Genomic DNA, 27,327 nt, shown 5'->3' with positions numbered 1-27,327 from the left:
CTGTAATTTTGAGAGATTAAGCTTTAATTTTTTTTATTAATTTACTTAACTTAAGTGGGACCTACATCTTTTGCAACAGCATACTATTAGAATTTTGTTTTATTCAGGAACATTTAGTAGTTAAGGGGGAATTGTTCGGTTTGTTAGTAGTTCTGTTACTTTGTCAACTGTTACTTGTTGATTATAAAGTGAGTATCAGGGATTTTTTTCATTAAACCACTCACTTAATAGATTATGAGAGAACATAAGCTTCCCTGGGTGTTTCACTTTTAGTTATCAGGCAGGGAGTCGACCACTTCTTCGTAACACCTGGGATAAAAATGCTCCGTTCTGAAGAGGGACCAGATGGGCTCGGTTTGTTTGCCTTGAGCAGAGGAGGCTAAAGGAGATCTGTTTGAGGGATACTAAATTATGAGAGAGGTTGATAGACTATGGGAATCTTTTTCCCCATGGCTGTCATGTCTAAGACCAGAGTGCATTAGTTTAAGATGAGGGGTAAATCATGCAGAGGGGATCTCAGAAAAAGTAGTTTTCACCCAGAGGGTGGTAGAAACATGGAATGTGCTGCCTTAGAGGGTGGTGGGGACAGGTACTCTCACAACATTTAAAAACCACCTAGATGAGCACTCACAATGCCAGGGCATAGTAGAACATCGAATAAGTGTGAATAAAACAATTAGTATAGCCTACTATACATTGGTCAGTATAGACATGGTGGGCCAAAGGGCCTGTTTCTATGTTGTATGAGTCAAGGACCATTCTCATCATTTGCCATCCTGTTTTTGCTACTAAGGTGGATAACCTCACACTTACTCAAATTATACCTCATCTGCCATGCATCTGCCCACTCACTCAACCTGCCCAAATCACACTGAGGCATGTCTACATCTTCTTCGCAGCTCACCCTCCCACTCAATCTTGCTTAAAGCTAAAATGGACAGATTTTTAAACAGCAAAGGAATCAAAGATTTTTGGGAAAAGGCAAGGAAGTGGAGTTGAGATCAGCCATGATTTCATTGAATAGTACAGCTGACTTGATGGGCCAAAGGGTCAACTTCTGCTCCTACCTCTACGGCCTTGTGGCCCCGACATCAGCAGGGATACATTCTTGGCAACCTTTCCTCTGGCAGGGTGGGAAGCCATCTGTAAAACTGTGCCTCGTGTCTCTTTCTGTAGCTGAGTATCAAACCTCATTTGTTCATTTGTTTCTGGCAATTTTGCTCCTGCAAAGTGGCTTAGAATGTTTCATTTCATGAAGGCACTGTGTAAATGCTAATTGTTGCGGTGTAAGTCTGACACAGCCATGACCTGCACAAATGCCTATTTACATCTTGTGCCAGAGGATAGTGATTGACAGTAACCTCTTGACTGCCCTCTCCCGTCTCCATCTAATTCCACCAATGCAGAGTCCCTCAGCAATGACTGAAGCGAACTCACCCAGAAAGAGCTAAGAATCGAAGCTGCAAGGTTTACTCCTTACCTTTTGAATCATCAATCAATCCACTTTTCATCACAATCTTCACCTGGTGACACTTCCCTACTGTACTCAACCCATTTGACCTGGGGTACTTTGATGTCTCCTTGGAGCTGAGTAGCTCCAAAGACAAACACAGTAACTTACAGAAAAATGCAAAACAAAAAATTGCCAACAACAGTGAAGTAGCATTCAGAACTCTTAATGGGATTTTAACCTAACATCTACGAAGTGCAGATTTGCTGGTGCAATTAAAAATCCATCAAACCTTCCCAATTAATTTAGAAAGTCTCAGCGGTTGATTAACAGAGGTTAATAGAATTAACCTTCCTCCAATTCAGACTTTTTAATCTTGCTGTGTTTGCAGTGAAATGGGCTTTGAGTCGAAGACTTTCCTGATTTGAAATGCTTTCTTATTATTTTTCTCTCTTCCCATTGAAACAGAATCTGAGTGCAGAGAATAGTAAGTTGGCTGACCAGCATAGCCTGCAATGCTGTTCATTTGGCTAATACAGTTACATTTCACTTTACCATTTCATCTCTTTTTTTGCATTTCTTTAGTTTTCCATCCATTTTAGACTCAGACCGAGCTATAAGTCCATGCTCTGTCAATATTCATGAATATAAACTTGGTGAATCCTGTCTCGCGCCTGGAGTAAAGCACTTTTGTCCCCAACCAGATGAAGAGTGAGAACACGAGATCATCGGAAAATTAATGACAAGCCAGTTATGTTTCCATTTATTGAACACTTTCCTCGAATTCTATGTCACCTGACATCGGTCAGGACAAGATGAGGCGCAGTCGGGATGGACTGCAGTCTAACAATAGCAACTTGCATTTGTATGGCACCGTAGAAGTAAAACGTTCCAAGATCCTTCGAGGAAATGTTATCAAACAAAATCTGACCCTGCCTGTGCCACAAGAAGGCATGTTTGAACAGATCACCAAAAATTTAGTCAAGGAACTCTTTTCCAACGAGTGCCTTAAAGAAGCAGAAAGAGGTGGAGAAAGGAAAATATCCAAAGTGATTTTAGAGCCAAAGAATGTGGACACCATTGTTAATAAGGCCTACAGTCATCGAGTAATACCACGCAGAAACAGACCGTTCAGCCCAACTTTTTCAGATGGCCAGGTTTCCGAAACTGAAGTAGCCCCATTTGCCTTCATTTGGCCCATATCCCTTTAAGCCTTTCCTATCCACGTACCTGTCCAAATGCCTTTTAAACGTTGTAATTGTGCCAGCTTCTACATTTCCTCTAGCAACCCATTCTCCATTTGTGCACTACCCTCTGTGTGAAAAAATTGCCCTCAGGTCCCTTCTAAATCTTTCCCCTCTCATTTTAAACCTATGTCCTCTAGATTTTAACTCCCCTGCCCTGGGAAAAAGACTTTGACTATTCACCTTATCTGTGCCCCTCATGATTTTATTGATCGCTTGTCAGTCACCCCTCAGTATTCTGTGCTCCAGGAAAGGAACATCCCAGACACTCCTATTAACACAAAAGTTGGCAACATCCTTGTAAATCTTTTTGACACCCTTTCCAGTTTAATAACATCCTTCCTATACCAAGGTGATAAGAATTGTACACTCTAGTCCAAATGTGGCCTCACCAAATTTTTACAGCCGTAACATGACATCCGAACTCCTGTACTCAGTGCTCTTACTGATGCAGGCAAGGGTGCCAAATGCTTTCTTCACCACCTTGTTTACCTGTGATGCCACTTTCAAGGAACTGTGCACCTGTCCCCCTTGATTTCTCTGTTCAACACACTCACCAGGGCCCGACCACTACTGCATAGGTCCTGTCCTGGTTTGTCTTACCATTACATATTTCCAAATTAAACTCCATCTGCCATTACCCACTCCACTAGCCAGTTGATCAAAATCTCATTGTACTCTTCGACAACGTTATTCACTATTCCACTATGTCTCCAATTTTGGTGAAAACTTACTAACCATGTCTCCTACATTCACATCCAAACTGTTTCTACAAATGACAGACAACAGTGGACTTAGCACCAATCACTGCTGGTCACAGGCCTCTAATCTGAAAACAATCCTCTACCACCACCCTGTGCCTCCTACAATCAAGCCGATTTTGTATCCAATTGGCTTGCTTTCCCTGGATTCCATGTGAACTTACCCTACTAACCAGTTACCAAGAAGAACCTGGTTGAAGGCCTTGCTAACAGTCACGTAGACAACATCTACTACACTGCCCTCATCTATGTTAGAAGCATACAGTCATTGAGCTGTATAGCACAGAAACAGACCCTTCAGTCCAACTCACCCACGCCAACCAGATAACCTACATTATCTAGTCCCATTTGCCAGCATTTGGCCCATATCCCTCTAAACCCTTCCTATTCATATACCCATTCAGATGTCTTTTAAATGTTTTAATTGTACCAGCCTCCACTACTTCCTCTGGCAGCTCATTTCAAACACATGCCAGCCTCTGCATGAAAAAATTTCCCCTTAGGTCCCTTTTGAATCTTACCCCTCTCACCTTAAACTTATGCCTCTAGTTTTGGACTTCTCCACCCCAGGGAAAAGACCATGTCTATTTACCCTACCTATGCCTCTCATGGTTTTAGAAACCTCTATAAGGTCACCCCGTCAGCCTCCGAAGCTCCAGAGAAAATAGCCCCAGTCTTCTCAGCCTCTCCCTGTAGGTCAAGCCCTCCAACTCTGGCAACATCCTCGTACATCTTTTCTGATACCTTTCAAGTTTCACAATATTCTTCCTTTAACACGGACAACAGAACTGAATGCAGCATTCCAAAAGTGGCCAAGCCAACGTCCTGCGCAGTGGCACCATGACCTCCCAACCTCTATACTCAGTGCACTGACCAATAAATGCACGCATACCAAATGCTGCCTTCACTACCCTGTCTAAAAGTCACTCCATCCTCAAGGAACTATGAAGCTGCACTGTAAGGTCTCTTTGTTCAGCAACACTCCACAGGGCCTTACTGTTAAGTGTATAAGTCCTGACTTGATTTGCCTTTCCAAAATGCAGCGCCTCACATTTATCTAAATTACTCTCCATCTGCCACTGCTCAGCTCATTGGCCTATTGACCCAAAGATCCCTTTGTATTCTGAGGTAACCTTCTATGCTCTCCACTACACACCAATTTTGGTGTCATTGCAAACTTACCATGCCTCCTTTGTACAGGTCAAAATCATTTATATAAATGACTAAAAGCAATGGAACCAGCACTGATCCTTGCGGCACGCCACTGGTCACAGACCTCCAGTGTCCCTTTCACCACCCTTTGTCTTCTATCTCCAAGCCCGTTCTATATCCAAATGGCCAGTTCTCGCTGTATTCCATGTGATCAAACCCTGCTGACTGATCTACTATGAGGAAATTAGATAACTAGGTTTACAGCTGGATGGACACAGCAGACCAAGCAGCATCAGAGGAGCAGGAAAGCTGAAATTTCAGGCCTGGACCCCTCTTCAGAAAATGGGGAACCTTGAGGAATCTACTGTGTGGAACCTTATCGAATGCCTTACTGAATTCCACACACGTCATATCCACTGCTCGGCCCTCATCAATTTCTTTATTACTTCTTCAAAAAATGCAATCAAGTTAATGAGGCATGATTTCCTGTGCACAAAACCATGTTGACCATATCTAATCAGTCCTTGCCTTTCCAAATCTCTGCAAATCCTGTCTCTCAGGATTCCTTCCAACAACTTGCAACCACCAACATCAGGCTCACTGGTCTACAATTCAGTGGGGGGAGGGGACGAGCTGGGCTGGTTTTGGGATGCGGTGGGGGAAGGGGAGATTTTGAAGCTGGTGAAGTCCACATTGATACCATTGGGCTGCAGGGTTCCCAAGCGGAATATGAGTTGCTGTTCCTGCAACCTTCGGGTGGCATCATTGTGGCACTGCAGGAGGCCCATGATGGACATGTCATCTAAAGAATGGGAGGGGGAGTGGAAATGGTTTGCGACATTGGAGGTGCAGTTGTTTATTGCAAACCGAGCGGAGGTGTTCTGCAAAGCGGTCCCCAAGCCTCTGGTTGGTTTCCCCAATGTAGAGTAAGCCACACCGGATACAGTGGATACAGTATACTACATTGGCAGATGTGCAGGTGAACATCTGCTTAATATGGAAAGTCATCTTGGGGCCTGGGATGGGGGTGAGGGAGGAGGTGTGGGGGCAAATGTAGCACTTCCTGCGATTGCAGGGGAAGGTGCCAGGTGTGGTGGGGTTGGAGGGGAGTGTGGAGCGGACAAGGGAGTCACGGAGAGAGTGGTCTCTCTGGCGAGGAGGAAATTCTTCCATCTGGAACCAGTCAATCGTAGCTGTGTCAGCCACTGTTAAGACCTCATGCAGAAATAGGAGTACAACAGTGGTGAAACACCTCCCAGAATGCCCTTTACTACTGTAACCATGCAGCCCTGAAGATCTGACTGTCTTCAGCTCTCTAGTAACAGCCTGTGAAGAGAGTGGCAAGGGAAGGTACAGCAACACATGAAGCGGTGAGGATAATCAAGGCAGTAACAGGATCTCTAGAGAGAAAAGAAGGATTTAAAGTAATCAAACAGCATTCCTGCTCCGTATTGCCACCAACTGTTTAACCAGGGCTGATAGAAGGTCATTGACCTGAAGCAACAACCTTGTTTCACCATCCTCAGGCACTGCCTGATCTGCTAAACATTTCCAGTATTTTTGGTTTTGATTATACAGTCTACTTTTCCTCTATTCCATATAGCCAATCCTTAATTCAGAGGTTTAATATTTTGATTCCTCCAGGAAGTCAATAATCAGCATTGCATTTACTATTGCCCTAAATGTCATCACTCTTTTTGTACCTCACATTTCAAGGATGCATGTGTGCAAGTATTATTTTTAATCTACATTATGTTTCATGAGCTTACAGTACCCAAGTTAATGGCACAAGCCCAGACATGTTCAGTTACTGAAAGGATATTGTGTGGAACACATCAAAAACCGAAGCCTTGATCTGGGGCTTGCTAAAATTGCTTGCTGCTTTTATTTAATAGACGTGAGAATATTTGGCTCAAAGTTTAATCAGTTCAAGGGCTATGTCAAATGCTAAACAACTGATGTGATTCAAATTATTCAGCTCGTGGTGGGATAACCTAGAAAATGCGAAGTAGCAGGCAAGGGTTCAGTCTATAACCAGCAATAACCAGTCTGTGGGAGGTTAATTACTCTCAACAGTCAAAGCCTTCAAATGTGTTATTAATATATTCAACTTCAGTCAAACACCCTTTATTGATGCCATTGAAGGCTCTCCCTTTTGAATACAGCATGGGTCCTGGAAAATAAGCTATTTCAACATGTTAAATGGTTCTCGGCATATTCAAGTACAATATGAGTTTATTTTGCATTAATGAACATTATGTTTTTTTGAGGAACTGACTCTCCTGATCTCTTCAAGTCACTGGCTCCGACTGAGCTATCTCACTCGTGCTTACAGCATGGATAGAGAGTAACATCTACTAGATTACTGCTGTTCCTATCCTCAAACTGCACCTGCACAATGATGCTTGCCAGCTTCAATTGGATACAGCAACACTGGTTCATTTCTTCCCTTCCCCAGTAAAAGACAGTGGTTATAGTAACTGAAGCATTGACACTGTGAAAATGAGCTAATTCATCAGGTCTTAACAATTGAACCTGCACCCATCTTCTCTGTGTAACTCTGCATGAGCTGAGTGAGACAGGTCTGCTGAATAATTCTTTACCGTGTTTAGGCAACGGAATGATTTTGGCCTCACCATGCACTTGGAACCAAATCAGCCAATGGCTGAACAGGCCGAAGGTAAGAACTGGCCCAGATTAATGAACTCTTGGAGCAGCACTGAATTTAAGAGCAGAGTAATGTCGGAACAGCAAAGGGGCATGTGACACATTGGGAAGTACTATGCCGACTCCAAAACTACCCATCTATGTGGACAGCACAGGTGTGGGAAGATTGATGGGGGAACTGAATTTTGATGATGTCTAAAGACAAGACAGGAAGGATGAGCTTGACCTTCACGTGCCCTGAGCAGGGTGAGCCATCGTCCAGCAGTCATCTGCAAAGTGGTGGCATGGATGGCCACGCTGGTGAGTTTTGTTCTTGCCCACAACTGATCGAGTTGAAGAGATGAGCTGAGGATGTGTCACCAGACCCGAAACATTAACTCCTGATTTCTCTCCACAAATGCTACCAGACCTTCTGAGCATTTCTGGCAATTTCTGTTTTTGTTTGTATTGAAGAGATGATGTTGGATGCTGACACTGGGTAACAGGTCATCTCAGATAAGGAGGATGAGAATCTCATACATAACCCACTTAAAAGAAAAAGATTCCACTCTATCAACAATACAAACCTTTATTTTTCGCCAATTTTTCCAATAAACTTCTACGACATTTGTCAGAAAGAGTATTCCTCCATTTTAGAAGACAGCAATTAAAAATAATTGGGAATGTTTTGCAAATAATGCAAAATGATTATTAAATTTCAGATATTTCATCAGGACAGTCCATCATTAAAATCTGCAGAAGGCACAGGTTTCTGACTGACTTATTGATATCTGAAATGATGATTTATGCACAAATGACATGAAGAGTGTCTCAGAAGATACAAACGTACAAAAAACAGGGACAAGCAGAGTTTGAACAGCAGGAAATTATTTAGCTCAGTCCAGATAAGAGCCAATGTGGCCAATTATTTAAATCACAAACCAATTAAATGGACTACAGTTACTAAATACTGGAAATAAAACCATGTAAATATTTTAAAGTGTTCGGAACAAAATGTTTGTTCTTTGATGTCTGCTTCCCCTCTCAATCTTCTCAGTCTTCCCCATCTCTTTCTCTTTCTGTTATCAGTGCGTTGACTGATACCATATCTTCATTCATTTTCCTAACTTGTAAATACGACATCCATTTCACCACAGCCTCATGTGTTCAAACCAAGGCACAATATAGTCTACTCATGTTTTTCCTTCAGAACCACAATCTGTGAGACTCCATATATCTCTAAGCTTCCTCTTTCTGATGTTGTTGATAAGTTTTTACAAGGTTGGCTCAATTTCATTTTGCTAGTAACATTGCATGCCTCATCTTTTTAATATCTTTTGTACCTCCTCATTTTTTCATCCTTCCAAATGCTCTATCCTGTCATTTCTGCCTCTGTATATAAATTGTCCAAAATAAGAAAGGAAATAATTTGACTCCAAAGTAAACAGAAGATGAGTGGGAAGAACATAAGAACCTAAAAAGTAAGAACGGCCATCCATTTGGTTTCCTGAGCCTGCTCCAGCAAACAATAAAATCATGGCTGAGCTTCTAACTCTGGTTTCCTGTATTATCACCATATCCTTTCATTACTTTAGCATCCAAAACGCAATTGAATTCTTACAGAGATACTGGAGATGCTGGAGAATCGTAGATAACACAGTGTGACACTGATTGAATAGAGCAGGTCAAGCAGCATCAGAGCAGCAGGAAAGTTTGACGTTTCTGGTCGAGACACTTCTTCAGAAATGGCGGAGGGGAAGGGGATTCTGAAATAAATAGGGAGACAGGGGGAGGTGGATAGAAGATGGATAGAGGAGAAGATAGGGTGAGAGGAGACGGACAGGTCAAAGAAGCGGGGTTAGAGCCAGTGAAGGTGGGGAGTTAGGGAGGGGAGAGGTGAGTCCAGGGAGGACGGACAGGTCAAGGAGGCGGGATGAAGTTAGTGGGTAGTCGGTGGGGATGGGGCTTGAGGTGGGAGGAAGGACAGGTTAGGGAGGTGGGGACTAGCTGGGCTGGTTTTCAGATGTGGTCGGGGGAGGGGAGATTTTGAAGCTTGTGAAGTCCACATTGATACCCTTGGGCTACAGGTTTCCCAAGCGAAATATGAGGAGCTGTTCCTGCATCTTTCATGTGGCATCATCGTGGCACTGCAGGAGGCCCAGGATGGAGATGTTGTCCGAGGAGTGGGGGGTTGGGAGGGGGTGGAGGAGTTGAAATAGTTCACGACTGGGAGGTGCAGTTGTTTGTTACAAACCGAGTGTAGGTGTTCTGCAAAGTGGCCCCCAAGCCTCCACTTTGTTTCCCTGATGTAGAGGAGGCCACAATGGGAACAGCGGATACATTATTTCATATTAACAGATGTGCAGGTGAACATCTGTTTGATGTGAAAAGTCTTCTTAGGGCCTGGGATGAGAAGGGAGAGGGGCAGGTGTAGCACTTGCTTCGGTAGCAGGGAGAAGTTTTGGGAGTGGAGGGGCTGGAGGGGAGTGTGGTGCAGACAAGGGAGTCATGGAGAGAGTGGTCCCTCCGGAAAGCGCATAAGGGTGGGGAGGGAGAAATGTCTTTGATAGTGGGGTCAGATTGCAGATGGCGGAAATGTCGGAGGATGATGCATTGGATTTGGAGGATAGTGGGGTATGTGAGGATGAGGGGGATTCTGTTTTGGTTATTATTGTGAATAGCAGGTGTGAGGGATGAGTTGTGGGAAATGCGGGAGGCATGGTCGAGGGCATTTTCGATCACTGTGAAAGGGAAGTTGCGGTTCTTGAAAAAAGAGGACATCTGGGATGCTCGGGAATGGAGTAGATGCGGCAGAGGTGAAGCCATTGGGAATAGGGGATGGCCTTTTTACAGGAAGGTGGGTGAGAGGAGGAATATTCTAGGTAGTTGTGGGAGTCGGTAGGCTTTAAATGGATATCGGTTTCCAGGTGGATGCCAGAGATGGAGAGAGAGAGGTTCAAGAAGGAGAGAGAGGTGTCAGAAATGGTCCAGGTAAACTGAAGGTTGGGGTGGAAGGTGTTGGTGAAGTGGATGAACTGTTTGAGCTCCTTGTGGGAACACGAGGCGGCGCCAAAACAGTCATCACTGTAACGGAGGAAGAGGTGGGGTTTGGGGCCAGTGTAGGTGCGGAAGAGGGACTGTTCCATGTAACCTACAAAGAGGCAGGCATAGCTTGGGCCCATGCGGGTACCCATGGCCACCCCCTTTGTCTGTAGGAAGTGGGAGGAATTAAAGGAGAAGTTGTTGAGGGTGAGGACAAGTTCCGATAAGCGGATGAGGGTGTCAGTGGAAGGGGACTGGTCGGGCCTGCAGGACAGGAAGAAGCGGAGGCCCTTTAGGCCATCTGCATGGGGAATGCAAGTGTACAGGGACTGGATGTCTAGAGTAAAAATGAGGTGTTGGGGATCGGGGAATTCGAAGTTCTGGAGGAGATGGAGAGCGTGGGAGGTGTCACGGACGTAGGTAGGGAGTTCCTGGACCAAGGGGGAGAAAATGGAGTCAAAATAGGTGGACTATTGAAGTTGAATTCTGCCTTGAACATAGTCAATACTGAGCATCCAGAGCTCTCTGAGATATAAACCATTATGTAGCCCCAGTACTCAACTCAGACTCCACCTAAAAAATTCCTTCTACAATGGCCTTCCCTAACCAACTTTGATCTTTCAAGATTTTTATTTCCACTTTATGTTATTTTTACTGCCGTGTACCTCATTTAACCTTTCAGCCAGAGGGATTTTGTAGAGTTTTGAACAATATGCACTCAGGACATTGTTAATTTATGTTTCTGTTCACATTGCTGTCTTTAAATTAATAATTGTGACATTTTGCAAATAAATGAGGTAAAATATTGAGCAAAGTATCACTCAGTAATTAAGAGGAATAATCAATATCCCAAGTTGCAATTTCCAGTTTGGAATTAAGGGACAGAAATAAATGAAGTTGAAACAATCAGAACCTAATGTTGCATTGTGAATGTTTAGGTAAAAGCTGGACCTGGAAAGAATACAGTAAATAAAGTATTTAAGCTGACTTCTCTTTGGCTTTAAAATAAATTGTTCCTCGGGTTCCCAGTCTACATCACATTCACCCCATACGAACTTGATGAATTCACTGTGACTGGACAACATTTTGTTATAGGCCTCTTCACAGAAGCTGATGTCACATTGGAACGCTGTTATAAGGTGTGAGACATGGTGAGTCAATCAGCTTTCAAAGAGATGGCTGAGAAAACGAAGTGACTGTTAGATGGAAAACTCTCATATACATCAACAGCCTGGAATTTAAAAGGTGGTGGTGGAGCTCTTGGTGGTAGAGTGGCAATAGTCCTGCCTCTGGGTCAGAAGGACCAGCTAAAATCCCCCATCTGCCCTGGGCATGAGTTATAATTTGTCTGACCCGATGAAAAAAATTAAAAGAGCTGTGTTCTTACATGGCTGAATGGGTAATCGGTGTAACCTCTAAGAGGACCGTGATTTTACCAGAAGATTGCAGTCTCGCTGCTACTTCATTAAGGGGTTCACAAGGTGCAGTGGTAGTGCCTCTACTCCAACTTTACATCCTACCGGCCTCAAGATGTGTATGAACAGGTTTATTAACAACACACAATGGTGATCTGATAAAGGTGTTGAAAATGTTAATGGCCATTGTATAAAATGCGGAGGAATGGAATTGTGGGAGATATAGCAGTTTGGATCCGAAATTGGCTTGCTGAAAGAAGACAGAGGGTGGTAGTTGATGGGAAATGTTCATCCTGGAGACCAGTTACTACTGGTGTACTGCAAGGGTCGGTGTTGGGTCCACTGCTGTTTGTCATTTTTATTAATGACCTGGGTGAGGGTGTAGAAGGATGGGTTAGTAAATTTGCAGACGACACTAAGGTTGGTGGAGTTGTGGATAGTGACGAAGGATGCTGTAGGTTGCAGAGAGACATAGATAAGCTGCAGAGCTGGGCTGAGAGGTGGCAAATGGAGTTTAATGCAGACAAGTGTGAGGTGATGCACTTTGATAAGAGTAACTGGAAGGTAAAGTACAGGGCTAATGGTAAGATTCTTAGCAGTGTAGATGCGCAGAGAGATCTCGGTGTCCATGTACACAGATCCTTGAAAGTTGCCACCCAGGTTGACAGGGCTGTTAAGAAGGCATACAGTGTTTTAGCTTTTATTAATAGAGGGATCGAGTTCTGGAACCAAGAGGTTATGGTGAAGCTGTACAAAACTCTGGTGCAGCCGCACTTGGAGTATTGTGTACAGTTCTGGTCACCGCATTATAAGAAGGATGTGGAAGCTTTGGAAAGGGTGCAGAGGAGATTTACTATGATGTTGCCTGGTATGGAGGGAAGGACTTATGAGGAAAGGCTGAGGGACTTGAGGCTGTTTTCATTAGAGAGAAGAAGGTTGAGAGGTGACTTAATTGAAACATATAAAATAATCAGAGGGTTAGATAGGGTGGATAGGGAGAGCCTTTTTCCTAGGATGGTGACGGTGAGCACGAGGGGCCATAGCTTTAAATTGAGGGGTGATAGATATAGGACAGATGTCAGAGGTAGTTTCTTTACTCACAGAGTAGTAAGGGAATGGACCACTTTGCCTGCAATGGTAGTAGATTCACCAACTTTAGGTACATTTAAGTTGTCATTGGATAAGCATATGGGCGTACATGGAATGGTGTAGGTTAGATGGGCTTGAGATCGGTATGACAGGTCGGCACAACATCGAGGGCTGAAGGGCCTGTACTGTGCTGTAATGTTCTATGTTCTATGTTCTATGTCTAGGATTTGATAAGGTAGTGACTAAGGAGAAATTATTTCTTCTGGTGCAGAAATCCAAAGGTAGAGAGGTCTTGATCTGATAATTACAGTTATGTAGTAAGATTGAAAAGTAAGAAGCTCTCAATTTCACCAAAAGCTGATGAGAATATGGAACTACTCCTTCCAAAACGGAGTGGGTGGAGTGACAGTTGGATTAAATTTTTTGTCACAGGTATAAAGGCATGTAGAACATGGAGTTGACCAGATTTAATTGGTCTGACAGAATACTGGAGCTAGTCAAATCAACAAAATCGTCCATATCTCCTCGTACGTTTCTATATAGATGCTCGTGGACTTGTTAATTATTTACAGTTTTCATTTCAAGGTGGGATTAGGGTAGCCACAGGAAGAAAAATACCCACGTGTTAAGAGCAAATAGCACTGGCACCTTTTCAGGAGCAACAGAAAAGCAGCTTTTGTTGCTGGGTCTCTGCATTGAGAGCTCTGGTTCAGGAATACCAGTGTTTGACGTGACTTATTGCGTAAACAATTAATGAAATATGAAACTAACTTGTTTAAGTAAACCGTTCCGAGATTACCGTTTACCTGGATGAGACAAGTCATTTTAAGCTTGGTAACAGCTGTGGAGAGAAATCAGAGTCAACATTTCAGATCCAGTGACCCTTCCTCAGAACTGTTTTTGTTACTGATTTACAGCATCTGCAGTTCTTTCAGTTTAAAGTCTATGTTGTGTGCTTTGAGTGTAAATCTGTACATTTTACAACTGTACTTCTTGTAAGGTTCATGGAAGCAGAGGTAAAATTTAAAAATTCCAAAAAGAAAGGTCTAAAAGCATAAAGGTAAAAAGTGGCAGGACTGTGGAGAGGAAGATACCAGTTAGTGACACCATCATACAGCTCTTTCAAAGAGCTGACACGAGCATTATGGCCTCCTGCTGTATTATCTCATGATGCCCCATTCATTCTCTGGTAGGGGTATCTTTCCTGCCTTTCTGTCATGAAATCCTATTTTTATTGCAGGATTGAGCTGGAAAAAGCTTTAAATGGGAAATGATTTCTCGTATCAGAGGCTGGAAACACCACTTTGCAGCAACTGTACATGGCATAGGTGCATTCGCTGGTTTGAGGAGATGTGCTGGCCAAGAGCAAACTCGGAGACTCTGGGTGTTTTCCTGAATGGGTTTTCTGTGTCACCTCCCTATCACTGAGAACCCTGAAGAATTCCACCCTCATTTGCAGCAGCCAGTGTGCCACTGCTGCCAGGCAGGACAGCTGTCCTGAACTCAATGTCGAAGGCACTTGCTTAAATGCCTTAACATGTCCAGCAGTCAAAAGCATCCAGGGAGAAGCCATTTGGTGGACCAGGTTTAACAGTCTTAACACTGCTCCTGTCACCTAGAGAAAGTTGTATCTAGTGAAGCACAATCAACAAGAAGATATCCACTGAAGTAAACAGAGGGGAGCTTCCCAGCTTTAAAGTATTGATTGTGATTGTGATTGATAGCAAAACTCGTCAAAACTGCTTATCCTTCTGCTTATTATCTTTAAAACAAAGATAATGGTTTTAGAATTTACAGACATATAAAATAGGAGTGAAATGAGACTGTTCAGCTCCTCAAACCTGCTCCACCATTCAACATGATAAAGGCCAAACTGATTTTTTTGTCTAACAAGGATCGTTCCACCTCTGTCTTCAAAGTATTCAGTGACCCTGCTTTTACTGCCTTCTTCGGCAGAGAATTCCAAAGTCACACAACCTTCAGATTAAAAAACACACCTTACCTCTGTCCTAAAAGGATGATCCCTATCTTTAAAACTGTTCCCTCCACCTCTGGACTCAATCACAAGACGATCATAGAACCCCTACATCGTGGAAGCAGGCCATTCAGCCCACACCAACCCTCCAAACAGCATCCCACCCAGACCCACACCCCTACCTACCCTATTCCTGTAACCCTGCATTTCCCATGGCTAACTCACCTCACTTGAATGTACCTGAATACTACAGACAATCCACCTAGCCTGCACATCTTTAGACTGTGGGAGGAAACTGGAGACCCAGAGGAAACCCATGCAAACATGGGGAGAATGTGCAAACTCTACACAGATAGTCAAACGAGGCTAGAATCGAACCCAGGTCACTGAGGCTATGAAGTGGCAGTGCTCTGAGCCATGATGCCAATCTCTAAAGGAATCATCTTTTTCCACAACTTCTTCATCACAACCATTCAGGAGCATATGTACTTCAATCAAGTTATTCTACCTATCCAGTGAAAAAAAAATACAACCTGTCCAACCCATCCTCACAAGACAAGCCACTGATTCTAGCTTTCAATCCAGTAAACCTCCTCTGAATTCATTTGACTAGGTTTACTGCCTTCTTTAAATAAAGAGACTAAACTTGCACGCAGTATTTGAGATGTAGGCTCATTGATTCCTTGCAGCAGAACATCTTCAATCTGATGTTCAATACTTCTTGGAGTAAAGGGAGGCATCCCACTAGCTTTCTAGATTTCACACTTTACCTGCATGCTAACCTATTAAGGCTCACATACGTAAATCCACCTAAACTTCAGAATTCCGCAGTTGTTCTCCATTTAAGTAATACTCCCTACACTTTTTCATATTTACTCTGAAATATTCCCTGAAATGTCCTCCACTGTATTTCTAGATATTTTCTGATCAACCTGTTCAGAGATGTTATTACATACCTCTGGAGCAGGTGGGACTTGAATCCAGGCCTCCTGGTTCAGTGGTAGGAGCACTACCATTGTACCATAAGAGCCCCCTGTGCCCATATGTTTCTATTGATCTTGTACACCAGTCACGCAAGTAGACAAGCGCAGCCAGCAAATAGGAAGGTTAATTGTATGTTCATCCTCATTGCAAGAGGATTTGAGTTCAGACATAGGGATGCCTTACTGATCCTATACAGGATCTCGGTGACACCACAGTTCGGACACCCTAAAATGAAGGATCCTAAGAAAGCACTCTGTGAACTCCTCATCTAGACCATTATTGCCAATCTGATTTTTACAGTTTATGTGTAAATTAAAGTACCCATGATTATTCCCACCTCAAGTGCCCAATATAGTGAGCCAAAATCTGGATGAATAGATTTTGCTTGTTTTAATTTTAACAAGTTGTTCTTTCAATATTGCTTCAGCATAATTTCTGCCAACTTTGTTTTATGAATGTAACAGAAGGTGATCACACAAAAAAACCAAACTGCTTATATTAAACACAAATTTCAAAACAGACAGTAAAAATATAATCCCATCAATCTAAACAGCATCCCTTTACAGTACTCATACCAGAAAGAATTCCGTTTAAAGTTTAACTTAATTGATGATTCAACTTCTAGTCTTTAGACTAATAGCCTCTTTTTTGAGTTTTCATATAACTGAGCTGAGATTTTCTCAGCTTCAAATAACCATTTCAGGGTTTTACCCTAAAATATCTGGCCTGGAACTTTCAAATTAAACTCTTTACATTGAGGTATATCCTTTATTAACAGTTTAAAATATCCCTTTACACATTCAACTTTATCCAAGGAGGTGGCACGGTGGCTCAATGGTTAGCACGGCTGCCTCGCAGCACCAGGGACCTGGGTTTGATTCTACCCTCGGGCAAGTGTCTGTGTGGGGTTTGCATGTTCTCCATGTATCTGTGTGGGTTTCCTACGGGTGCGCTGGTTTCCTCCCACAGTCCAAAGATGTGCAGATTAGGTGGACTGGCCATGCTAAATTGCCTGTAGTGTTCAGGGGTGTATAGATTAGGGGGTGGGTCAAGGTGGGATGCTCTGAGGGTCAGTGTGGACTTGTTGGGCCGAAGGGCCTTTTTCCACCCTGCAGGGATTCTAAGATTCTGAAAGTTGAAACTAAAAAGGTTTCTGAAGCTATGGATGTTCCTCCTAAGCCAAAGAAAAACAAGCTAAATGTTTTGACTCCTCTCTGATGAAGGGTCTAGGCCCGAAACATCAGCTTTTGTGCTCCTGAGATGCTGCTGGGCCTGCTGTGTTCATCCAGCTTCACACTTTATTATCTTAAATGTTTTGACCTGAAGCCTAATGCACAACTGTTTATGAACCTCACCCAATATAAACAAAATCCTGTTACTCTCCAGAAAGTCTCTCCCTCTCTCACGCTGTGTTTTAAAAGAAATCATAATGACTACAGAAATACTGACAAAATAATCATTCAACTCCTTCGTAGACACAGACCACCACATGCCACTAGTTCAAAATCGAAACATGAAAAGAAATTATATTGAAAGATATGTAAACCATACACTTTATGTCACAGTGGTCATTCCCTGAAATGTAGGCACACAAGGCTGCAGTGAAAAATCAATCCTTGATTATCCTAAACCAAGTGTAAACTAATATCTTTCAATGATAATCCCTGTGGTAAACTTCACAGTATAGACAAGCAATTTTCAATTAACATACTAAGGACCTTGTAGCCACCTGATCTCTGGCACATTTAATTAAGTAATGATTCCGGAAAGGAATCTCTAACCCTGTTTTTATTTGAAGAAGCCCCTTCACAGCATTCATTTGCCACTGGCTTGAAATCAAACTCTAAAAATAACATGTGTATATCGCACAATTTTCATCACATCTTCCTAAATGAAGCATCAAGTTAAGTGCAAATTTTATATTTTCACACTGAAGCTCAGAATCAAACTGAAACGCATACCGACACCCAGATCAGTGACTCAGATTGCAGACCTGACCAGGAGGTTCATGTAAGGAACCACTAAGTCAATTAAGAAGGTCAAGCACCAAGACCATATGTATAAAAAAGAATTCCAATTGAACTTCATAGCAGCAAGCATTATAACCACCAGCACTATGTTGCAACAAATAAAGGTTTTATCATTTGGTATCAAACAGGATACAATAACTCATACTTAACAATCAGATTCGCATCTTTGATCCACTAATAAAACAAACCTGTTGGCATCCATGGATCCATGGAAGGCTTCACCATTGTGTTGATTTGCTCCCACTCAAGGTCACTATCTTCCATTCCCTGGGTGTACCCACAATCACTGAATGGTTCATCAAAGGAACAGCTTCCTGTTGAACCAGAGGAAACAAAAATGAACAAAAGGAAAATCCATTTTAATTTAAAAAGCATTCTTCCATTTCTTCTTAGTCAGAGTTTTTAATTAAAATTCCTTTTGATAAAGTGACTAGGCAGCCCTTTCTTCACTCTGAATAGTCTGCCCATCTAGAATACACTGAAGTCATCTTTAATGCAATAACTCAAACAAAATGCCCAATCAGACAATCTTAACACCATTATACATGCAGAACTCTCAATGCCATTGAGATCCTGCCTTCATTAATTTTATGAAAAACTGAAGCTGAGTAACAAATTATTACATTTTTTTATTAGGATTAGCCCAAGATATGAATTTTATCCAAGATATGTGAAAATGCATTCTTAATTTCCATTTTCTAAAAGTAAAGTCCACAAACAAGTGTCAGGGGACAGCCTAAAGGCAATAAATTCAGATTGGAGGGCTGGGTGATATAGACTTCTACTAATTAACCTGTTCAGAAATGTCATTACATATCACTGGAACTGGTGGGAATTGAACCCATGTCTCCTGGCTCAGAGGTTTGGACCACTACCATAGCACCACTTCAAACATTGCTCTCTTACTTCTGATATCTGGGTTAAATGATTTCACACTGACTGGATGAATCTTTTTCCTGCTAGAATCATGCGTAAAATGAAACAGGCATTCTATATCTGATTGCAAAGTTATAAATATAAAGCTATCCCACTGCATTTTTGAACTATCTGACACTTCACTCACATGCGTTATGTGGTTTTTTTTTGCTCAGTTGCTTTAATGGGAATTTTAAGAAGGAAAATTTTCTATCATTACTAAATATTTTTCAAGCTCAAGTGTACAATGAAAGGAAAACTACGAGCTATCAATTCTCAATCATCAATTAACATTTATACGAATGCAAGCGTATTTATTCAATTGGATTGCTTTCCTGTCTATGGCACAAATGCCAACCATCTTGCATTTCTGACATGTCCACTTTGTCTATCCAGTTAAGCTGAATATAACTTCTAGTGTTGAGCTGGATATAAATCAAAGAATTGAGGTGGCCAAATTTTGTGAGCTGGTTAGTGCAAGCAGTTGACGACTGAGTATTCCAATATTGCCTTGGTCATTTTTCAATCTCCATGGACTTTAGCTCATCCAAAACTTTGCTGCCTGCATTTCACATCAAGACTTAATCAACCATTAGCCCCACACCCACTGATGAACAAAAGCTCTTGCTCTACCAATGCCTCCATTTTAAAATTCCAATCTTTGTGTTCCCTTTATGATGTCATCTTTTCCTATCTTTCTAGAGCCACAACTATAGTGATTGGAACCAGGTGGATCTTGTTGACCAGAGATAATGGGAACTGCAGATGCTGGAGAATCCAAGATAACAAAAGTGTGGGGCTGGATGAACACTGCAGGCCAAGCAAGAGCACAAAAGCTGACAGTTCGGGCCTAGACCCTTCATCAGAGAGGGGGATAAGGAGAGGGCTCTGAAATAAATAGGGAGAGAGGGGGTGGAGGACCGTAGATGGATAGAGGAGAAGATAGGGGGAGAGGAGAGTATAGGTGGGGAGGTAGGGAGGGGTAGGTCAGTCCAGGGAGGATGGACAGGTCAAGGAGGCGGGATGAGGTTAGTAGGTGGGAAATGTTAGTGCGGCTTGAGGTGGGAGGAGAGGATAGGTGAGAGGAAGAACAGGTTAGGAAGGTGGGGACAAGCTCGGCTGGTTTTCCTCAATCCATCTTCCCCCTCTCTCCTATTTACTTCAGAACCCTCTCCCCACCCCCTCTCGGATGAAGGTTCTAGGCCCGAAACGTCAGCTTTTGTGCTCCTAAGATGCTGCTTGACCTGCTGTGTTCATCCAGCTTCACACTTTGTAATCTTGGATCTTGTTGACTATCCTGCCTGGGGGTTATTAACTCAGGCCAATCAGGAAGCCCTGGCCGACCAATATAACAAGGGATTTAGCATCTTCTCAGTCAAGGACTGACTCCAAGCTGGCTGATCATAAGCTAGTATGCTATGCACAAGTAAGGAAAGGATGGCTTAGTGATGGGATACCTCTGTGTAGTTATTTCAACAACCCCCCCCTAGATTGCTGCATGCTGTATTGCTCATTCATAGCTTTCTGTGTTCCACTTTTGACATCAATGTCTTCAGCTGTTTAGACCCTAAGCACTGCTATCCCTTCTTTAAAACTTCCAGCCTCCCAAACTGCACCTTCTTTAAAACCTCTCCTGTTGATCCATTTCAGTCTCCTGAATCCATGTGTCAATGTCTGATGTAAGCTGGTGTTACTGTTGGAGAAACCATCAGTAAAAATGCAGAGGCCCCCAAATTTACAAGACCAGGTTAGACAGCTCATCTGCATGAGCAAGACTGTCAATCCTTGGCCAGTGGAATTTTAAACAGGTCGTTTGCGAGCGCTCATTGAACTTTCCACATCTTGTTCTTCCAAAATGAAATTATTTGGCAGGTGAAGAAACAATAAAGAACATGACACAATAATACTGAAACTTTTTGTAGCTCCCTCTGGTGCTATAAAACTAACATAAATCGGGGGGGGGGGCGGAAATTAACACAGTGCAGGAATTAAGTAAATCTGCATTGACATAAATTGCTGCTTTGCAATCATTTAACAAGTAAAGGATGTGTTTATGCTCTAACATGTTCGAAATATTTACTCTTAGGAAAACGCGTAGGAGGATTGATAAAAATTAATGCTCAGCACTCAATTTGCTACGTTTCATGCTTTAAGATGATGTTTTTCTTCTTTCTAACAAAAAAAACAGACTGTACAGACAAGTACCAGAAAAGCAGGTACATTTATTATCTCTGTCTCTGTCTGGATTCAGCCTCTCACTGTAGCAATAAATACAGCCAGTCATTGAAACCAGCTCAGCTATCACATTCTTTTCATTCAGTACACAAATGGATGAATTCAGCAAGCAACCCAGATGGTTGAGGTCTTTTGCAACTGCTCAGCCACACATTCCTGAAAGTACTTTTGTCCTTCCTTTTTCGCCACCAGCAGTTTGTGTTCTGCCTGTGTTTCACTGCAGGGAAAATTGCGACTACAAGGAGTATTGGTAATGTTTAAAATCTCTAATAGCTCATTTTTGCTTTACTATTTTTAGCCACTCAAAGGAAATTATCTGAGACAAAAGTTGTGACTTGTATAATGGACACTCACCTATATTAATGTGTACATAAGGGACAATCAAGACCTTATGCAGGTTTGACAGAAATTGTCTGAGCAAAGATGAGTTTATATATATTACAATGTTGATCAATTGACTGGTAATACTTGTTCATGTTTCTAACATTTTTGTTTGTTCCTGAGATGTAGGTATCACTATCAAGGACCCATTTATTGCACTTTTCTGAGTTGAGTTGCTTTTCAAGCCATTCGAATGGTGTTGTGTATTCTCACAGCACTGTTAAGGAGGGAATTTCTGATTTTTACCCAGGGAAGGAATGGCAAAATATTTCCAATTTGTAGCTTGAAGAGAACTTAGAGGCAGAAGTATTCTCATGCACCTGTAATTTTTGTCCATCTTGAATTTAAGAATTTACAGATTTGGAAAGTGTTGTCCAATAATTCTTGGTGAGTCACTGTATTGTCTTGCTGATGGTACACACTTGACGCTGTGCCTTGCTGGTGGCTGGAACACATGTTAAGAATGATTGGAGAGTTGATCGAATGTCATTACTGTCCTGGGTGGTGTCAAGTTGTTTGAGTTTTGCTGGACCTGCACTTGTCCAGGCAAAGTCAGGAGTCACACAACACCAGTCCAACAGGTTTCTGTGAAATCTCTCAAGCTTTCCCAGCTGCACCTGATGATGAAGGTGCCTCTCTGCCTCTCTGCCTCACACACTCTGCCCCCCCCCCAACTCACGCACATATATATGTTAATCTCTGAAGAGAAAAATTTGTATTTGCAGATACATCTTATTTTTAAAAAAACACACAATTTATAGACAGCCAGTCAAAGGCATTTTATAAATTCCTACTTTAGAAAGAAAACCACTCTGATTCCAGACTAAAACACAAACCCATTCGAAGGAAGGCCTCACATCTAACATGCATTAGCTGACGTAAAATGTTACCTCTTCTTTACACTGATGAAACCTGTCGCATCTGCTCCCAGGATGAGGCATTCCACTCCCGTACATCCCAGATGTCCGCGTTCTTCCAGGACCGCAACATCCCCCCATCTCCCGCCCCCTCGACCGTGTCTCCTGCATTTCCTGCAACTCATCCCTCACACCATGCCCCCGCAATAACCACCAAAAGAGAATCCCCCTAGTCCTCACATACCACCCCACCAACCTCCAGATACAACGCATCATGCTCCGACACTTCCGCCATCTACAATCCGACACCACCACCCAAGACATTTTTCCATCCCCACCCTTGTCTGCCTTCTGGAGAGACCACTCTCTCTGTGATTCCCTTGTCCGCTCCACACTCCCCTCCAACCCCACCACACCCGGCACCTTCCCCTGCAACCGCAGGAAGTGCTACACTTACCCCCATACCTCCTCCCTCACCCCCATCCCAGGTCCCAAGATGCACATCTGCCAATGTGGTATACTGTATCCACTGTACCCAGTGTGGTTTCCTCTACGTTGGGGAAACCAAGCGGAGGCTTGGGGACTGCTCTGCAGAACACCTCCGCTCAGTTCGCAATAAACAACTGCACCTTCCAGTTGTGAACCATTTCCACTCCCCCTCCCATTCTTTAGATGACATGTCCATCATGGGCCTCCTGCAGTGCCATAATGATGCCACCCGAAGGTTGCAGGAACAGCAACTCATATTCCGCTTGGGAACCCTGCAGCCCAATGGTATCAATGTGGACTTCACAAGCTTCAAAATCTCCCCTTCCCCCACTGCATCTCAAAATCAGCCCAGCTCGTCCCCGCCTCCCTAAGCTGTTCTTCCTCTCACCTATCCCCTCCTCCCACCTCAAGCCGCACCTCCATTTCCCACCTCATCCAGCCCCCTTGACCCGTCCGTCCTCCCCGGACTGACCTACCCTCTCCCTAATTCCCCACCTATACTCTCCTCTCCACCTATCTTCTTTTCTCTCCATCTTCGGTCCGCCTCCCCCTCTCTCCCTATTTATTCCAGAACCCTCTCCCCATCCCCTTCTCTGACGAAGGGTCTAGGCCCGAAACGTCAGCTTTTGTGCCTACAACTGCTTCTAATTTGTATGTTTATATGTACACAGTACTCCAAGTGTAATCTGACCACAGGGTTCAATTCAAATTTGTATTGCAGCTCTACTTTCCAACCCTCAAACAGTCTGTGTGTAATGTAAACACACCTTGAGTTTAATCAAAAGATTTACACATTTGATGACATTTGTTGAAAATTCTGCTCTTAAATAGAACAAGGCTTTTATTAAATTTAAGATAACACAGTGTGAAGCTGGATGAACACAGCGGGCCAAGCAGCATCAGAGGAGCAGGAAAGCTAGACGTTTCGGGTCGAGACCCTTCCTCGGAAATCTTCAGAAATTTTATTAAATTTAGTTTATTGTACATATTAATTTTGATAGCAACAGAAAGGTAGGGATTCTTGCAAATGATATCCAGTTTAGGGCTATTGTTTGCTCAGGTGGAACATATGTTTAATGACTGGAATTCTCACAGGGAAGACCCTGATGATAAATGATGGACTTCTGTGATGGACAGAATAGTACTTGAACAGATGGGCTATGTTTGGTAGAATAACATTAAGATTTTTTACAATGACTTAAAATCCTCTTAAGATAAATAGTTATTTACACACTTTTCTTTCCTCCAAGCTGTTCCTTTAAGTTTCTGAAGAATGATTTTATTTTCTCTCTCCAGCTTTTGAAGGGACCATTCCTGTGAAGCTATAGAGGTCCTGAACTACAAGTGGGATTGAGAAGTGTGAATTGTTAAATATCAATATCATTTTTGAACAAAGTCTCCACTCTGAGGACTGTATCCCAAGAAGCATTCATGTTTGTTCCTGAGCATTTGGCTTTTAATCCAATACATGCTGATCATGTTTTATACAGCAACAGAACAATCCCATTAGTGCTACAAAAGCTGCATCTTGAAGTGGAAGGCTTCAGTTCATATCCACATCTGCTCACACATCCGGTTATGAGTGTCTACTGAAGAGAGGCCAAAAGCCGAAAAGCTTCTGTACAAGAATGCAAGGATTATCAGACAAAGTATCACCATCAGGACAGTTATTTTTTTAGTGACCCTAATTAAATCAACTGATGCCAGATAACAATCAATCCCTCTGACTATTCATCTGGGGAAATGTTCTGAAAGGCAAGTTGAAGCTTGACATGAATTGCATAGCATAGCTAATGTGTAAACAAGTAATTATGTTGCTCAGAGAATTATAGCTGTCCTGACTAGTTGTAACTTTCTGAATAACTTGTCTGGATATTTCACTGACTTGCTTTGGAGCCACTGTTACTATCAGAGATCACAGGCAGACAGAAGTTTGGACTGTAGAAGGAGGAAATTCTGCTTATCAGTCCTATGCCTGAGCTATCCCAATCCCAGTTCCCATTCTTTCCGCGATACTTATTAAATGTTCATTTTGGATTTTTATCTATTCTCCCTTTAAGAATTCTTATGGATTCTGATCCCACCCTTTTTGTTTGGAAATTCCCAAACAATTGCTCATCTGAAAACAATTGTAGCTTTTTCTTCTGACAGTAATTTAGTCATTATGCCTCTAGTTACTGACTCACTGCCTACTGGAATCAGGGTTTCATTATTTACTATCAATGCTCCTCAAGGTTTAGAGCACTTTGCTAAGTTCCTTTTTTAAAATGTTCTGAGGAAGGGTCACTCAACCCCATACGTTAACTCTGATTTCTCTACACAGATGTTGTCAGACCTGCTCAGCTTTTCAAGCAATTCCTTTTTTTATTCTTTCTTAACCTTCTTTGTTCAGATTCTGTAGCCAACTCTCTTTTAACTAAAGGTCTAATACTGTTATCAAACTGGTAAATCTCTCAACAATCTTGATTTCTTTCTTAAATTTTTGCATCAAAGAGACAACAGTCTAACTGTGGCCCACTGGTGATTTGTCCATGTTTAAGACTCGTTCTTCTGAAAGTGCTTTTCCTTTTCTAATTATTTTCCTCCTGCCCTCAAAAATTTTTGTATTCAAGACCTTAATTTTCACCTCTTCCTGCTTCTTTTATTATCGTACATTTCCTTTCTTTTCTTCTTTTTCAGACAATAACCTTAGCATACAGAAAACAATTAAATGCCTAAAATCAGATTAACCAAACAATGAAGCTTCACAAAAATAATTGAAAATGGTGATATCAAATCCATATATCTAATATTGCCAGTTTCAAAATGGCTACAAGAGCAATTTGACTCTACAATTGGAATACCTCAAAGCAATACTTATGTGAACCTGAAAAGACCACTTTTGCAAAGTGAGAATTGTGAGTGACTTCATTTTAAGTCCATTAAACACCAGATCTTCAGAGCTATTGGTCACAATAGTTACAGTGACTCAGAACCAGAGTTCAGAGGCTGAGGATGTGAGCAGCGATTCAAAAGGAAGCAAGGTGACAGATGGTGAACGTTAGATTAGGTTAAACCACAGCTGATTCAAGGGGAAGTGCTCTCACCTTTAAGCCAGAAGGTCATGAGTTCAAGTCCCACTCCAGAGATTTGAACAAATGAGACTGGACATCCAGTGAAATACTGAGGAACTATGTGGCTTGAGATGTTGATTCAAGCAGTGTCTGCCCTCTCGAGTGGATATAAAAGATGCCACAGCACTAGTTCAAAGAAGAGCAGGGCTGTCTCACAGTATCTGGTCAATAATTGGCACTTAACCAGTATCAATAAAAACAGATTATCTGGCCTTTATAACATTTGTTTTAGGACCTTGCTGTGAGAAATTGGTGTCACATCTCCAACATTAGAAAAGTGATTATGCTTTATTGGTTGTAAAGGGAATTTGAGAAATTCTGAGATCATGAAAGGTGCTATACAAATGCAAGTCATCGTGTTTAAAGAAGAATGCAATTGAGCTCCAAGTTCATGAACTGAGTTTGCATTTTAAAATATCAGTAGCTGATGATTTACTGCCACTCTTGCGCTAAACTTCCAAACCTATTGTTAAACTATCTTGCTAACATTATCTTGGCTCTTGTCCAATTTTTGACCTGTCAAACAGATTTCCATCAAAAGACATCAGATCCAAATCCGAGAACAATCTCTGAGAACAGGTCTTTGTGGTCAGCAGTCCTGTTTTATTCAGGCAGTGAGGGGTGACTGTAAATTTGTCAAGAAAGTGTCAGACTAACAAGTAGGATTTGATTGCCCATTATTTGTCAGAACTTAAAAACGCTTTGTTTCCATTTGGGGATTCACCACAATGTGAACAAGCGATTAGCAAGAAGAACATTATATACTTAAATCAAGAAGCAAGAAACAAAACTGAGAAAATGACTGGAAGTTTCTAACCAAAATATTAACCTATTATATACTTTTAGATTATGGCCTGCTGTGCACTTCCAGTGTTTTCTGTTTTTCATTTCTGATTTCCATTATTCACAGATTTCATTTTATAGCTGAAGTAGGTTAAGTAGAACAGAAGAGCAAAGAAATTAAAATTGCATTGAACTTTGGCAAGAACACAATTCTCTTTGTCATATTACAAAGTTCATGGAACACAGCACTGTAAATGATGTTGTGCCGAACATGATGCCAAATTAAACCAAACACTTTGCCTGTCCTTGGTCCATATCCCTCCATTCCTTGCATATTCATGTGCTTACCTAAATGTCCCTTATACGCCCCTATCATACTTGTCTCCACCACTACCCCGGTGCGTTCCAGACTCCTAACACTTTCTGTGTTTAAAAACCTGCCCCTCACATCTCCATTAAAATTTTCGCCTTAATCTTAAACGCAAGTTTTTCTAACCTGTCCTTATAGCTCATACCCTCTAATCCAGGCAGCAACCTGGTCATTTCTTCTACACCCTCTCCAAAGCCTCTATATCCTTCCTATAAGTGGGGTTCAGGAGTGAATGCGATACTCTAAGTGTGGCCTAACTAATGTCTTACAAAGTTGCAACATGACATCCTGATTCTTATACTCAATTCCCCATACAATAGAGCCAAGCATGCCATATAGCTTCTTTACCACCTTATCGACTTGTGTGGCCACTTTCAGGGAGATATTGACTTGAAC

At 42.2% G+C, this 27,327-nt stretch overlaps 1 protein-coding gene across 3 annotated transcripts in view; it reads right to left on the bottom strand.

Annotated features, from left to right (window-relative positions):
* The window catches only part of LOC125451651 (receptor-type tyrosine-protein phosphatase mu-like), an 820,886-nt gene that overhangs the window by 648,501 nt on the left and 145,058 nt on the right, over positions 1-27,327 (bottom strand). For all 3 annotated transcript variants that reach the window (XM_059646218.1, XM_059646219.1, XM_059646220.1), the window contains exon 2: positions 17,977-18,102. In XM_059646218.1, the coding sequence (XP_059502201.1) occupies positions 17,977-18,102 (126 nt within the window). The remainder of the gene's footprint in view (positions 1-17,976; positions 18,103-27,327) is intronic.

Source organism: Stegostoma tigrinum, chromosome 5 (genome assembly GCF_030684315.1).
Source record: "Stegostoma tigrinum isolate sSteTig4 chromosome 5, sSteTig4.hap1, whole genome shotgun sequence".
In the NCBI taxonomy this organism is placed as follows: domain Eukaryota; kingdom Metazoa; phylum Chordata; class Chondrichthyes; order Orectolobiformes; family Stegostomatidae; genus Stegostoma; species Stegostoma tigrinum.
This window is presented reverse-complemented; position numbering and strand designations above follow the sequence as displayed.